Genomic DNA, 15,404 nt, shown 5'->3' on the forward strand with positions numbered 1-15,404 from the left:
GGGGCACGAACCCGTGTCCCCTGCATCGGCAGGCGGACTCTCAACTACTGTGCCACCAGGGAAGCCCACTAAGTTTTATTTAGCACATTTATACCAGAGTTTGGCAAATGACAGCTTGTGGGCCAAATCTGTCAGCTAAGAATGGTTTTACATTCTAATTTGTATTTTAATTTTTTTATATGTATAATAATTAGTTTGGCTGCTTATAATCTGAGGCTGCTACAAGGAAGTAATTTGTAACACTTATTATGGAATAATTTGCATTGTATAATCAAGTAAACCAAAATGAAGGTTTGCATTTTCTTGTACTGAATGAAGAATCATTTCATTCTTGTAAAATGAGTTAACAAAAGAAGGTGTGGCATGATTATTTTCCTGATAATCAAACGTATGGATTTTCATAAAAGTCAACTAAAAGTTTAGGTAAAATTATTAAAAAATGCTAGTTAGAAAATCAATCTTTTTTTATCATTAATGAGAAATATTTTCGGAGCTAAGTTTTTACATGTCTGCCTTTTTCATCTTCACAGTTAGAATAATCAAAAAACAAAAATAAGTTTGTAGGTAGTTTTATATTTTTTAATGGTTGAGAAAAATAATATTTTGAAGCACGTGAAAATTATATGGAAATTCAAATTTTAGTGACTACCTAAAGCTTTTTTGGAACATAGTCATGTCCGTTCATTTGCATTTTGTCCACGGCTACTTTTGGGCTACAATGGTGGAGTGGAATAATCGTGACAGAGACCATGTGGTTGCAAAGCCTAATATATTTACTTTCTGGTCCTTTACGGTAAACATTTGTCACCCCCTGGTCTAGACTGAGAGGTGATCTTTCTTCACCTGATGGGTGTAAGTTGTATGTGCACCTAAATATAGTAAAATGAGGTGAGATTCTTATCTTGGAATCTTTTAAATCCAAACTTTACATTGGCTCATGAAAACATCTTGGTATAAAATAGGTTTTTAGGCTCCAGATTACATCCCTACTTTATTTGAGCATTCTCACCCTTCTCAGTGTGGAGGGACCAGGCTAATTCACACACCTGGAGCCATTAAATTGTAGGCAGTTTAGTTTCTTATTGAAAACTAGAGTAAGAATTTTGTGGCTTAAAAATTACTCCAAAGTTTGTTGAGTAAAAGTATCAAGTACACTATATATAAAATAGATAATCAACAAAGACCTACTGTATAACACAGGGAACTCCACTCAATATTCTGTAATAGCCTATATGGGAAAAGAATCTGAAAAAGAATAGATATAGGTGTATGTATAACTAAATCACTTTGTTGTACACCTGAAACTAACACAACATTGTAAGTGAACTATACTCCAATATAAAATAAAAATATAAAAAATAAAGTGATTAGCAAAAAAAAAAGTATCAAGTAATAGTTGTGATTGTATGACTATAGTGCAATTACATACTACTTATTAGGTGAAAGTTTTCTTTCTGGAGTTTAGCGCTTCACCGGAAATAGAAGCATAAGGCTTCAGACAACTGAACTAAATCCTAAATTGTAAGTATAATCCAGACATTCACATGGGATTATTACATAATCCCAATTATATTTAAACTTCTATTTTTAGAAATATAAGGGAATCAATTTAATTTTGAGAATTTTATTTCAATATGCAAAATTATGAAAACTGAGCTGTACCAATGGATTGATATCAGCAAATAATAAATTCAAATAAAACACATATATATCTACACGTAAGTCCACAAACTTTGAATGGGAAATAGATTGTTACTCTTATAATTTAAACACAGAAAGTAAAATTTTAAAGAGTGAAAAAGTAAAAAGTTATTACAGTCAATTCTCATTATTAATGGTAGTTTTGCTCTATAGACTCACTTTACTGAATTAGAGAAGACTGAAGCTTTGCTTCTAGAACAAATAAATACAGGAGGAGGTTCCTGTGAGCCTCCAATCACATTTTCATCAACTAATCAATACATAACATTCTGTTATGTGTGCTCCTGTTTAAAGGCATATTATTTAATATATATTGTTGATTCATTGACTCTGAACTCATGACCAACACCCCTATAACACCCACATGAAGCTTATCTAATACACCTCCTTTCTCCATTAGGTACCTCACAGCCATCTTGTGCTTAGGACACTGCACAGCACTTCAACACTACACCTGGGGCCATTTTTAAAATTTTTATTTTATATTGGAGTATAGCTGATTAACAATGTTGTGTCAGTTTCAGGTGTACAGCAAAGTGTTTCAGATATACATATGCATGTATCTATTTTTTCAAATTCTTTTCCCATTTAGGTTATTACAGAATATTGAGCAGAGTTTCCTGTGCTATACAGTAGGTCCTTGTTGGTTCTCTATTTTAAATATAACAGTGGGTACATGTCAATCCACCTGGGGCCATTTTAAACAGTGAAATCACCAACAACAAACAAATCAAAAACGCTAAAATTGTGGCCCTAAATAGACCTCAGAAAGGAAATATTTACACTCTGAGAGCTGAAACAGGAAGGCAGAGTGTTGTTTCCTTTGACCTCAGCTGGGAATTTGCCCATCAGAGCAACTCTGCACATGTCTGTGACAGACCCCCAAAGCCCATGAAAACAGATTTTAGGGTTACAGGTAAATTTTAGCAAGTAAGCTTGTTTGCAAATACAGAATCTATGAATAATGAAGGTGGACTACATATGCAACATTCTTCAAGGGAATATTTTAAAAACAGCTGAAGAAGAAAATCCACAAGCTAAGTTCCATATTAAATATGACAGTGAGTTCATGGCATGAAGACAAGTTTTATGTTTGTATTATCATTTATCAAAATTAGAGGGAATAGCTTGAAAACAAAATGGATGTCCATATGTTTCAATCATCAGTCTGTCACTAGATACCTAGGTATGGCGCCCCAATTTAAAAACTTATGTGGTCTGTTTAATTCTGCATATTGAAATAAAATTCTCAAAATTAAATTGATTCCCTTGTATTTCTAAAAACAGAAGTTTAAATATATGCAACTGATAAACTAATACATGATTGAATTAAAAAAACAAACTGTACTTGATAATATTCTTGCCTAGACAGAAACTGATATCTAGAATAGATTGATCTCTCTCTCTCATCTGATAGAACCCATCACATGTTTCATCATGTGTAAAAGCCCTACCTGCCCTACCCATTGGCTTATAAAGTTTCACTTGGTTAGATTCGGTAGAGCCACTATCTCTCTGATCAGTTTTGCAATGCAACATCCAGAATGTGATTAATTTCTGAAGGCAAATATTCAAGTAATTTCTCTGTGAATTAGGAGAAAATGAGAGTCTCATATTTTAAAATTCCACTCAACATTTAGTCTTCATATTTATCATCAATATATTTTAAAATGGTATTTTTTTTAGTGTTTAGCAACTTGTTTTAATTTATATGATGACAATTCTATAACTAAGATTTAGAATAGAAGTTATAAGACAGGATTCTTAAGAAATATGTATTCTTTTTTTTTAACATCTTTATTGGAGTATAATTGCTTTACAATAGTGTGTTAGTTTCTGCTTTATAACAAAGTGAATCAGCTATTATCTATTGAAATGAGTTTATCTTTTCCTGCTGACTGAAACAATTTGGTTTCAATTCATAACTAAAGTGCATTACTAGAAGAAATAACATTTCAGCTTTTATGTGTAAGGGGTCCTCCAAGGCTTACAAAACCCCAAAGTAAATATTGCCAGTATTTATCTTGAATGACATTTTGAAGTAGTCAGAAATTATTTCTATTTCCTTCTAAGAAATGGAGAAATTATGCCTGGGTTATATTCATGAACAGATATATTTGTTGCAGCAGTTGCTGAAAACATTTTTTTGAATATTGTAGATAGTAACATGGAAATATTTGTCACTATGGGAAAACAAAGAAATCTTTACATTAATTTAAAACACATCCTTAGAGATAAATTAAAAGTATATAGGAGAGGTAATGACCTGAGTTCTTGTTTGTTTGTTTGCTTTTATGTTGTTTTGTTTGACATTTGTTTCTATCCTTGATCTGCTGGAACTAGAACAACTCTGGGCAAATAGTGAAATTATGTATATCAACATTAATATAAAATATAAATAATATATGCAGTTTGAAGAGCATGTTTAAATGATTACCCTTCGTTTGTGGAAACACACACGTGAAATAAAATTTTAAAAATATGTATATGAATAATAACCACCAAATTTACAATAGTGAGAGTCTCAGGGGAGGGAGTATAATGGGAGAAGAGAGATGGCTTCTTATATATGTTATATATTATTATGTATATACAATTATGTATTATATATTACACTATGTATTGTATAAAATATGAAAATTATATACAATTATGTATTATGTATATATAAATATATATTATTATATATAAGATAACATGTATTATATATTATTAGAGGTATATATAATTATCATAATTATATATAACGTTTAAAGGTGAAGAATCATATTATTCTCTATACATTTCTTTATGTTGGAAATATTTCATAAAGTATAAGATAGCTCATTCATGAAAGGAGAGAAGGAAAAGAAACTCAGTGATAACTCTATGCAAATGACGGAGACATAGCTTACAACGGAGGAAATGAAAAACCATTTAGTGTTGTCAGGACACACTGAGAAAGAGGTGTTCCCAACAGAATTAGCACCTGTACGGGAAACAGCAGTTACAGTTCACATTGTGACAGATGTTACTAGGAGTTCTCCACTGATCGTTCTGTACTTTAAGCCTGAATCAAATATTTAATAATATTTAATACACAGAGATCATAGGACATGTTTTAAAATTAGAAATACTTCTTAGTGAAATCAAAGATAATAACATCTTGCATATATTTAAATGCTCTTATCTGATAGCTAGTCATATTGAGAATTTATTTCATCAAATTAAGAAATAATCTTAAAAAAGAAGGCCATATAATTTGGCACTCTTCATTGGAACATTATTTGGAAGGATGGCTTACATAGCCCCCAGGTTTCTAACCCTTTACTTTTTCCAAGAGTGTCTGCATAGACCATAACCAAATGGACAAATCTCTTAAAAAAAACTCACAAAATAAATACATCTGGGACTATATCCATTTTTACAGTTATGGTTAATTCTATACTTTGGTCAAATATTTTCAATAAGTGAAACACTCCTGGTGGCTATAACTTTGTGTATTATTTTGATTGATTTTTTTTTCTTTAAAACATTCTTGACAATAATATACTATTATCCCATCTTAAATGATTGCCACATATTGTAATATTTTATCACCTTATTTTTCCAGAATAACTGTGGTAATTTTTAATATATAGTTACCATGCAAGTAATTTTTTTCTTTAAAACCAAAAAAGCTTTCAGATGATGAACTCAACATTTAGTCTTCATATTTATCATCAATATATTTTAAAATGGTATTTTTTTTAGTGTTTAGCAACTTGTTTTAATTTATATGATGACAATTCTATAACTAAGATTTAGAATAGAAGTTATAAGACAGGATTCTTAAGAAATATGTATTCTTTTTTTTTAACATCTTTATTGGAGTATAATTGCTTTACAATAGTGTGTTAGTTTCTGCTTTATAACAAAGTGAATCAGCTATTATCTATTGAAATGAGTTTATCTTTTCCTGCTGACTGAAACAATTTGGTTTCAATTCATAACTAAAGTGCATTACTAGAAGAAATAACATTTCAGCTTTTATGTGTAAGGGGTCCTCCAAGGCTTACAAAACCCCAAAGTAAATATTGCCAGTATTTATCTTGAATGACATTTTGAAGTAGTCAGAAATTATTTCTATTTCCTTCTAAGAAATGGAGAAATTATGCCTGGGTTATATTCATGAACAGATATATTTGTTGCAGCAGTTGCTGAAAACATTTTTTTGAATATTGTAGATAGTAACATGGAAATATTTGTCACTATGGGAAAACAAAGAAATCTTTACATTAATTTAAAACACATCCTTAGAGATAAATTAAAAGTATATAGGAGAGGTAATGACCTGAGTTCTTGTTTGTTTGTTTGCTTTTATGTTGTTTTGTTTGACATTTGTTTCTATCCTTGATCTGCTGGAACTAGAACAACTCTGGGCAAATAGTGAAATTATGTATATCAACATTAATATAAAATATAAATAATATATGCAGTTTGAAGAGCATGTTTAAATGATTACCCTTCGTTTGTGGAAACACACACGTGAAATAAAATTTTAAAAATATGTATATGAATAATAACCACCAAATTTACAATAGTGAGAGTCTCAGGGGAGGGAGTATAATGGGAGAAGAGAGATGGCTTCTTATATATGTTATATATTATTATGTATATACAATTATGTATTATATATTACACTATGTATTGTATAAAATATGAAAATTATATACAATTATGTATTATGTATATATAAATATATATTATTATATATAAGATAACATGTATTATATATTATTAGAGGTATATATAATTATCATAATTATATATAACGTTTAAAGGTGAAGAATCATATTATTCTCTATACATTTCTTTATGTTGGAAATATTTCATAAAGTATAAGATAGCTCATTCATGAAAGGAGAGAAGGAAAAGATATAAGATAACATGTATTATATATTATTAGAGGTATATATAATTATAATTATATATAACGTTTAAAGGTGAAGAATCATATTATTCTCTATACATTTCTTTATGTTGGAAATATTTCATAAAGTATAAGATAGCTCATTCATGAAAGGAGAGAAGGAAAAGAAACTCAGTGATAACTCTATGCAAATGACGGAGACATAGCTTACAACGGAGGAAATGAAAAACCATTTAGTGTTGTCAGGACACACTGAGAAAGAGGTGTTCCCAACAGAATTAGCACCTGTACGGGAAACAGCAGTTACAGTTCACATTGTGACAGATGTTACTAGGAGTTCTCCACTGATCGTTCTGTACTTTAAGCCTGAATCAAATATTTAATAATATTTAATACACAGAGATCATAGGACATGTTTTAAAATTAGAAATACTTCTTAGTGAAATCAAAGATAATAACATCTTGCATATATTTAAATGCTCTTATCTGATAGCTAGTCATATTGAGAATTTATTTCATCAAATTAAGAAATAATCTTAAAAAAGAAGGCCATATAATTTGGCACTCTTCATTGGAACATTATTTGGAAGGATGGCTTACATAGCCCCCAGGTTTCTAACCCTTTACTTTTTCCAAGAGTGTCTGCATAGACCATAACCAAATGGACAAATCTCTTAAAAAAAACTCACAAAATAAATACATCTGGGACTATATCCATTTTTACAGTTATGGTTAATTCTATACTTTGGTCAAATATTTTCAATAAGTGAAACACTCCTGGTGGCTATAACTTTGTGTATTATTTTGATTGATTTTTTTTTCTTTAAAACATTCTTGACAATAATATACTATTATCCCATCTTAAATGATTGCCACATATTGTAATATTTTATCACCTTATTTTTCCAGAATAACTGTGGTAATTTTTAATATATAGTTACCATGCAAGTAATTTTTTTCTTTAAAACCAAAAAAGCTTTCAGATGATGAACAGTTATAATGGTCTATCATTCAACATCTGAATTTTAAAACTGTAGATCATGTAGCAGTATCTCTTTTCCTCCCTTATGTTCCTTAGAACAGCACTGTGTAAGAATGTTACTTAAGATATATTATTTAATAATACTGTTGATGAAGGTATGATGATGGTGGAGTTAAGATACAGAACTGAAAATCATTAATCATTCATGGCATCTATACTACCTGTTATTTTTGTTGTTGTTTTTGTTGCCATAGTCATTGGACCTCATGGTTCACTCAATGTGTTAAGACATTCTGATAAATGTAATCTTAATCTGGTTAGAAAACTGTAACTACTTGAAAATTCAAAAGTATTTGTGGAATTTTAAATAATACCAGGAAGTAAGCATTTCACCTCAGTACTTTAATAGATGCAGCATTATATTCATCTTTCTAACAGAGGCAATAATGTCCCCGAACTAATCATTTTGTAGTGAAATAACCACAGCCTGGAGACAGTCCAGTTAAATTTCTCAGCTAAATAGATATAGTTTCTTCACTCCCCAGAGGCTTTCCTCATCACTTCATTGGTCACTGAACTATTTTTCTGTTTCACAGTCATATACCCAGAAGATTACCTGACGTTGGAATTAAACACCTGACTTGCCACAGGTGGGTGTTTGGGGTGCCCTTTGTTTTTTTTCTTTTACACCTTTATTGGAGTATAATTGCTTTACAATGTTGGGTTACTTTCTGTTGTATAACGAAGTGAATGTATTTTGTTAAAACTTTAAGCACAGAAAAGTAAAGCGTAATATCATGTTCTCAGAGACAGTGTCACCGTCCTTTTCCAAGTCATCAAAAGTTCAGAGGTTTTACATTTTAATGCCTTTAAAACAAACTCACCCAAGTAGTAATCTCTTAAACATTAGAATAAAACCAATCTGCTTATTTCACAGCCAGCTGCTGCTCTATTGGCTCTCGCTTTATAGAAAAGCATAAACTAGAGGGGACAAAAGTCAGGAAGGAAAATACCAAGAGAAGCAATAACAGAGCATAAAAGATTATGTTTGAGATGGCAGGGTATCAAGATGGTTTGGTAATTTCTATTTATCCTTCATTCTCCAGGATTACAGACATAAATTTGGACTGATTTATTATTTCCACATTATTATCTAAACCTACTCTGTCAATCTTTTAGTTGAATTAACTCAAATCATGATTTGCCACTCTAATAAACACAAAACTATATTGGCTAAGAGCAATTCCATGGTACTGAACTAATGAATTATCTGTCCTTGGAGAAATCATTTATATTTTCTCGGCCACATTTTAAACACCTAGCCTAGAAGAGCTCTAGTTTCCCTTCTAGCCCTATAAACTTATGATTCCATAAATTTTCTTAGGACAAATGAGAAACATTTTCCCTTCATGAAGCAGACCTTTAATTGTTATTTTTATTATCATAAATGCAAAAGAGACAGTTTTTATCTTTGATATGAAGTTTTATATTGAATTACATAAAGTAATGTTTTAAAAGATAAATTCTTCCATTGATTCTCGCCCTGCATTTTTCCTTTTGTTGTTAGCCTTCTTTGCAATAGATGGTGCTCTTTTCTCAGAGAAACTACTTATCTTATTCCTCATCACAAGATCAGGAAAATTAGTTTTACTCTTTAACAATCATTAATTAAAGAAATCATACATAAAAGTAGAAATAATTGATTACAAGCAACTTGCAGCATGTTGATAATGGAAGCATAATGGAGAAAATGTTAAATGATTAAAGAGCTCCATTGAAACCTGCAATACTTGCTGAATAGATGAAGCCAATATTGTAGCCAAATATGAAAATGCCATGCTCGTTACATACATAGAACCCCTAGTAGAAAGAAAATCCTAAATCAGGAGCCATTTTAAAGTATTAAAATAATTATCTACTTCAACAAAAGTGAAAATATAGTATTCCATATTAACATGTAGGATTTGAGTATGCACATCAACACTAACACAATCTATTTACATCAATCTCAATTAATGCTGAGAATCTGCACACTCTTTGCCAAATAAACCTGGAACATCTGGGCAAATAGAAAGTGGGCCACATACTCTTTTGAAATAATTTCATTGGATAAAGACACTTCTTAATTTTTCCTGAGCAACCGTTACAACTTCTTATGTAATAGTTTATAATCCAGAATTATGCTGCCTTTGGTCACTTCTAACTAGTTTCAGCTTTTGGAGGCATTGAAAAACTGTCATGTCCTGCAGTTCTGAACCACCCTACCTATTCCCATTCAGTTTGTGACTCTCCTAGCAGATCTGCAGCTGCCAACTGCAAACTGGTCTAGACAACACAGCTGTCGTGTTTGTTACAGCAAAACGACACTAATTACTGTGGAAAGACACCAGCAAAACTTCCTCTATGAGTGTGGCCTCAGGATGGAAGAAAGAGTGGAATAAGGGCTGCTATGACCAAGGAAGAGGAAGGTGGGCCAGCGGTGCAGCAAAATACACTGGGACCAGCAGGAGTAGGAAAGTTGCCAAGATTCATCTCTGAAAAGAGCTGAGAAGGAAACCTGCCCCTCCTCCCCCCAATTAGAGGTAAAATAACTAGAATTTCTCTTCCTTTATTCATAAATTATTGTTTCCACAGCTCCTTTGGAAAGGACTGTGGGACACGGTGTTCGAGAGCCGAGAGCCCTCTTGGCTCAGTATAAGCAAGCTGTAAGATAGACTTTTTTTTTTTTTTTTTTTTTGCCAGAGCTTTATAGTTTTACCAGAGCAACTTCTGTGTTCCCAAAATTTTGGATTATTTCTTTATCAACGGAGCGAAGAATAGAAAAGTAGGTTTTTGTACTCAAACAGCAACCACTCCATCTACTGTCACCTCCATACTCTCCCCTGTTTACCTCCCGTTTCTCACCCTCCCGCAGAACACCCTTTGTGCCCCTATTAGCCACTGAAATCGCCACTCGGAGCCCTGTAGCCTTCCTTACCTGACAATCACATACATGACCAGGAAGTTTCCGAAGAGACCCACCACGCACACGATGGAGTAGAGGGCCATGATGGCGATGGCCGTGATCATAGAAGGACTGCCGGTCGAAGGGCACAGGCCGTCGCTCCCGCCCAGCTCGGTGCGGTTCGGACCGCATGGGTCGGACAGGTTGCCTTCTAAGTGGGAGAAGTTGACCCAGGAACCGGGGCTAGGTCCCGGGGAGCAACTTGAAGCGTGCGTGAAGGGATCAGTGCAATTGCTGGCGTCCTTGAGGACGGTGCTGCTGTCCATGGTGCTGACGACCGGCCGGCTGGGACCACGTTGCGATTAACCAGGAGCGCCCGGACTTTCCGGGTCCACGCGCCTCCGCTGCTTCCTCTCGCCGCTGCCACAGCTCCGGCTGTTTCTTACAGACCAAGCCCGGCGGAGCCAGAGAGGAGAGTCAGGCAGGAGAGAGCTCAGCCTCTGACAGGATCCTCTGCTTGTAGCCCCCTCCCACCTTGGAAGTGCACAGACACACCGTCAACCCCACGCCGCTGGGGGGAGGGGAAGGAGGGCTGTGCGGGATCCAGAGGCTGGAGCGGAGGGAGGAGAGGGAAGTGGATTTTGAGCAAAGCGATCCAACGACTCGGTTTCCCCACTCGGCACTCGTCTGTGCAAACACCTCTAAGCAGGGGCAGAACCGGGAAGGGAGTTGGAGAGAAGGGTCTGGGAGTGAGACAAACAGAGAGTTAGTTTTGGGAGGTTGTAAAGCATAAGAAAGGGGGCTGACATCACTCTTTTTCCGGCGCCGTTTTCTCAGTATGACAGGAAAGACATTGGCTTGATGCAACTCTGACCACCCTACACCCCAGCGCTCTTCCATCCTTACTGCCTAAGCAATCGTCTGGGGGCGGGGTACACAAACTCTTCTTCTTTAGCCCTCCTTGCCTCAGACCCGCCTGTCCGCCAAAATGTAACCGTGTGTTTCTTATCACCAAGTGAGAATTTCCAGTCCTTCAAACCTGCCTGAAACAAGAGTGATTCCTTCTCTGAAAAAGAAATGAAAAACAAACTTTTAGAGAGGAAACCTATTCCCTTTACTCCATATTCCCTTATTTCTCCTAGAGTAGAAGCTTTATTTGCATCTGATTTCTATCCTGGTGAGGAGGAGGCATAGGAACTGGGTACAGAAATCAGGGAGTTGTGGTGTCCAGAAAAGTCAAAGAAAGATAACGGTGACATTCCATATATATCTCATACGTTTGGAGTTATTAATTATTGTTTTTATCTCCAGACTTCCTACATGTGCTTCTTAGTGGAAGATTGTGAAAACCAAACATTTGCATTATTTCAGTGTTTTCTAGTGTAGACATTCCAGGAGAAACTATTGATACATAGACATCTGGAACTAGAACGGCTCACACAAGGCTGAGGCTTATTGATACATTTTGAAATTTGATAACTCAACTCTAAATCTACAAATGCTTCTACTTTATAAATAAATTTGTAAATCAACCAGGAGTAAGGTTTTTTTGGTTTGCTTTGTCTTTGTTTTGGTAAAGTTAACACTAATTCGGAAGTAATTCTCATTTCCGTACATGGGAATATTTGTCTATGAATATATATTTTAACAAAAACATTATCATTAAATATCCCCAGTTGGTTGTAGACAGCTATATTCTTGAGGAGCAGGGACGTGGGTGAGGTAGGGAGCTTGGTAAGAACATTTAATTCCAATATTATTTTTATCATTTGTCTTGAAAACAGGTAACACCAGTAAACTCTACTAATCATAGGTGATTTTGCCAATGTTCAGTATTATTTTTATCTTTTTATGTGGAAGGGTATAATTCCAGCAAAAAAAAAAAAGCTACGGAGATCTCCTAAAGACGAATAAAAATGCCTTACCACATATTCTCCTGTGAACTAGTATATTAATTCACTCATATTGAGCTGAAATTTGTCTGCCGTTATTCAATCTCTTGAGGACACACAGAATCAGTCTAAACTTACTTCATGTGAAAGACAAATAAGCACAGTATAATAAGCCCTATGCCTTGAAGTCAGATCATTTTGTGAACCTTAGATTTGTAAGTTTTTTAAACTTTTTTAGCTGAGGGAGTTTGGATATGTTACTTTACCTGGCTGAGTGACAGTTTTCTCATCAGTGGAAAAAAAAGTTGAAAAATAATTAGCATGTTTCATAAATGCTATGGACTGAATGTTTGTGCCCCTCCCCCCAATTCATGTATTGAAATCCTAACCCCCAGAGTGATGGTGTTAGAAGATGGAGTCTTTGGGAGGTAAGTAGATCATGAGGGTGGGAACTTTATGAGCGGGATTATTACCCTTGTAAAAGAAACCCCAGAGATCTCCCTAGCTCTCTTTTTGCCATGTGAGGGTACAATGAGAATAAATGAGAAGAAAGCAGTTTGGCAGTCTGCAATGCAGAAGAGAGCCCTTACCAGAACCTGACCATGCTGGCGCCATGATTTTAGACCTCCAGCTTTCAGAACTGTGAGAAATAATTTCTGTTGTTTATAAGCCACTCAGTTTATGGTATTTTGTTATAGCAGCCCCAAATGACTAGGACAATAATGTCATCTAAAATAATTTGAGTGATTTTTTTAAATGGCACAGCTTAAAAACTTCAGGTATACTCTAATGATAACATTTTAATCTTTTTTAACTCAGTATATTTTGTCAACCAGCCAGGACTTTATATGTAGACAAATCAACTGGTCATGTGACTTTTTTTCTAGAACTACTGTCAAAGAGCAATCCAATTTCCATTGTCCTTCTCCAGAAACATTTTTGTTTTTCATTCTATTTTATAAAAGTATAGCTGTTCTATGGAGAAGGAATTTGAGCTTTGTGCTTTAACTATATATTTTTAACTGAAATTGATATTTTCCTTTTCTATTACTTTTCTCAATTTTCATTAAGAAGAATTATTATCTCAGTTTTGAATGCAGGATATTCTGGACACGATTGCAAGGCTTCCCTGAAGTTGTATTAACATCTGTATCTCAGTATGTACCATCTATTCAATATCCAATTTGGGAAAATGTAGAACAAATTTAATTTCTCTTTCAAATATCAAGACAACCTTGAGAAACCCAGAAAAGAGCTTTTATAGAAAAAAAATACCACTTGGTATATTCTGTAAAAAGACTTCAAATTCCAGTTTACATTATATCTTAGTTAATCTTATGAGGTGTTCTTCCTTTTCTCCATAATTGCACATTTCCTAGCTGAGTTGTCTCAAGTCTACGTGAAACCTCAAGTGTCTTGTGAAAGGAGGTGGACTGTAAATAAATAAGTCAATTTATTACAAGCCTAATTATTTTCTATAACATGGATTCTAACCATATAACCTTTAGTTTCCTTGAGCCTTATTATGTTACCTGTATACTAGCAATATCTGCGATTTTGTTGATATTTTTTGCTTAGCCTATATTTTCTATTTGAAGAAAGAAAAACTTATCTATCAGTCAAGAATTACCATTGATATAAAACCCATATCATACATTTTTTTCATAAAAATGTTTGCTTCAAAGCAACGCATTCAGTAAAAGCTAGGCTGGATCGTAGGCAAGTACTAAAAGTCCCTCCTCTTCAAACTTCAAAATATATCGGCTTTAGTTATTCATATAACTGCCATCCTCCCACACTTATTTTAATAGCTTAGTGCTGATATTTTGGAGAGTGGCTGTTAATGGAACACATGATTAACAGCTATTAATGAGGAATACAGACATAAATACTACACATGAAACTATTACAGTGGTTTGAAGCTCATTAAAAAAGGGGCATCCAAGGTTTCATTAGAAGAACATTTTATGTATTTGTCTACAGATTTTTCTGTTATTTAATGTTGAAATTTGTAAAACTAATGAGACTATAAATGCATTTTAATACAATATTATTCTGATCTCTGTATTGTTGCATAAACATTCAGTGAAATGGAACAGATATCCTTATTTACATGGTAAAAATAAAACAAACAAACAAACAAAAATTTCAAAACTACCTCAGCTTGATAAACTTAAGAGAGAGACATCTGAGACAGAGACATCTGGGATAAATCAGAAAACAGCTCAAAATCCAGGCTCTGCTATTTACTTCCTTGTGACTTAGTTAAGTTATTCATGCTTCCTGATACTGGGTTTCCTCCTCTGTAAAATAAAAATATGAGAATCAACTTCAAAGAGGTCTTTGCAGGACTGCTTTTGTATGAAAGAATTTGTTCTTTGTCTTTTGATTGTTTATATCTTTTTGTATGTAGCTTGGAAACTAGCAAGAGGAATTATTGAAATTATTACGCTCTATTTAATATCATAGAATTAACCCTAAAGAATCTGATTCTTTTAAGGGACTGAAGGTGGTGTCTATGAGTCCAACTCAATCAACTCTTTCAAATAATTCATCCAAGTATTTAGTTTAAGTGATTCATAAGCCTAAATATCTTTCTTAAAATATGGAATTTCATTTCTATTTGAGCCTTGAGAACACAGCCATTAAGAGAATAAACTCTAATAATAATTTTATTTTCTTATACAATTATTAACTATGAAAGTTTTTATTTCCAAAGATCTTTTTAAAATTTTTGTCTGATAACCTGATTTCCAATTGAGAAACTCTCCACCAGACTGAGGCTTCTCCACTGTACAATAGAGCACCTATCCCAGTGAAAATACGGTCAACACATATTTTGCTTTCACACATGCCAAAATATGTCATGTATGACTAACTGCATAATATAATTTAATGTTATGTTACAAAAGTTGAATTAGAATTGACAGACTTGGAAATGACTTTAGGTATAAATTCTTTCAATTCATTTCTAAAACATTAAAATATGTATTA

The 15,404-nt window shown here is 33.6% G+C and overlaps 1 protein-coding gene across 3 annotated transcripts in view; it reads right to left on the minus strand.

The window, feature by feature from the left end:
• OPRM1 (opioid receptor mu 1) overlaps window positions 1–11,001 on the minus strand; it is a 169,720-nt gene extending 158,719 nt beyond the window's left edge. For 2 of the 3 annotated variants that reach the window (XM_024122479.1, XM_028494811.1), the window contains exon 1: window positions 10,552–10,844. In XM_024122479.1, coding sequence (XP_023978247.1) covers window positions 10,552–10,844 — 293 coding nt within the window. Of the gene's footprint in view, window positions 1–10,551 lie in introns of all 3 variants that reach the window. The other variant, XM_007129176.2, reaches the window with a different exon arrangement.
• Between the last annotated feature and the right edge of the window lie 4,403 nt (window positions 11,002–15,404).

This window comes from Physeter macrocephalus, chromosome 10 (assembly GCF_002837175.3).
Source record: "Physeter macrocephalus isolate SW-GA chromosome 10, ASM283717v5, whole genome shotgun sequence".
NCBI classification, from domain to species: domain Eukaryota; kingdom Metazoa; phylum Chordata; class Mammalia; order Artiodactyla; family Physeteridae; genus Physeter; species Physeter macrocephalus.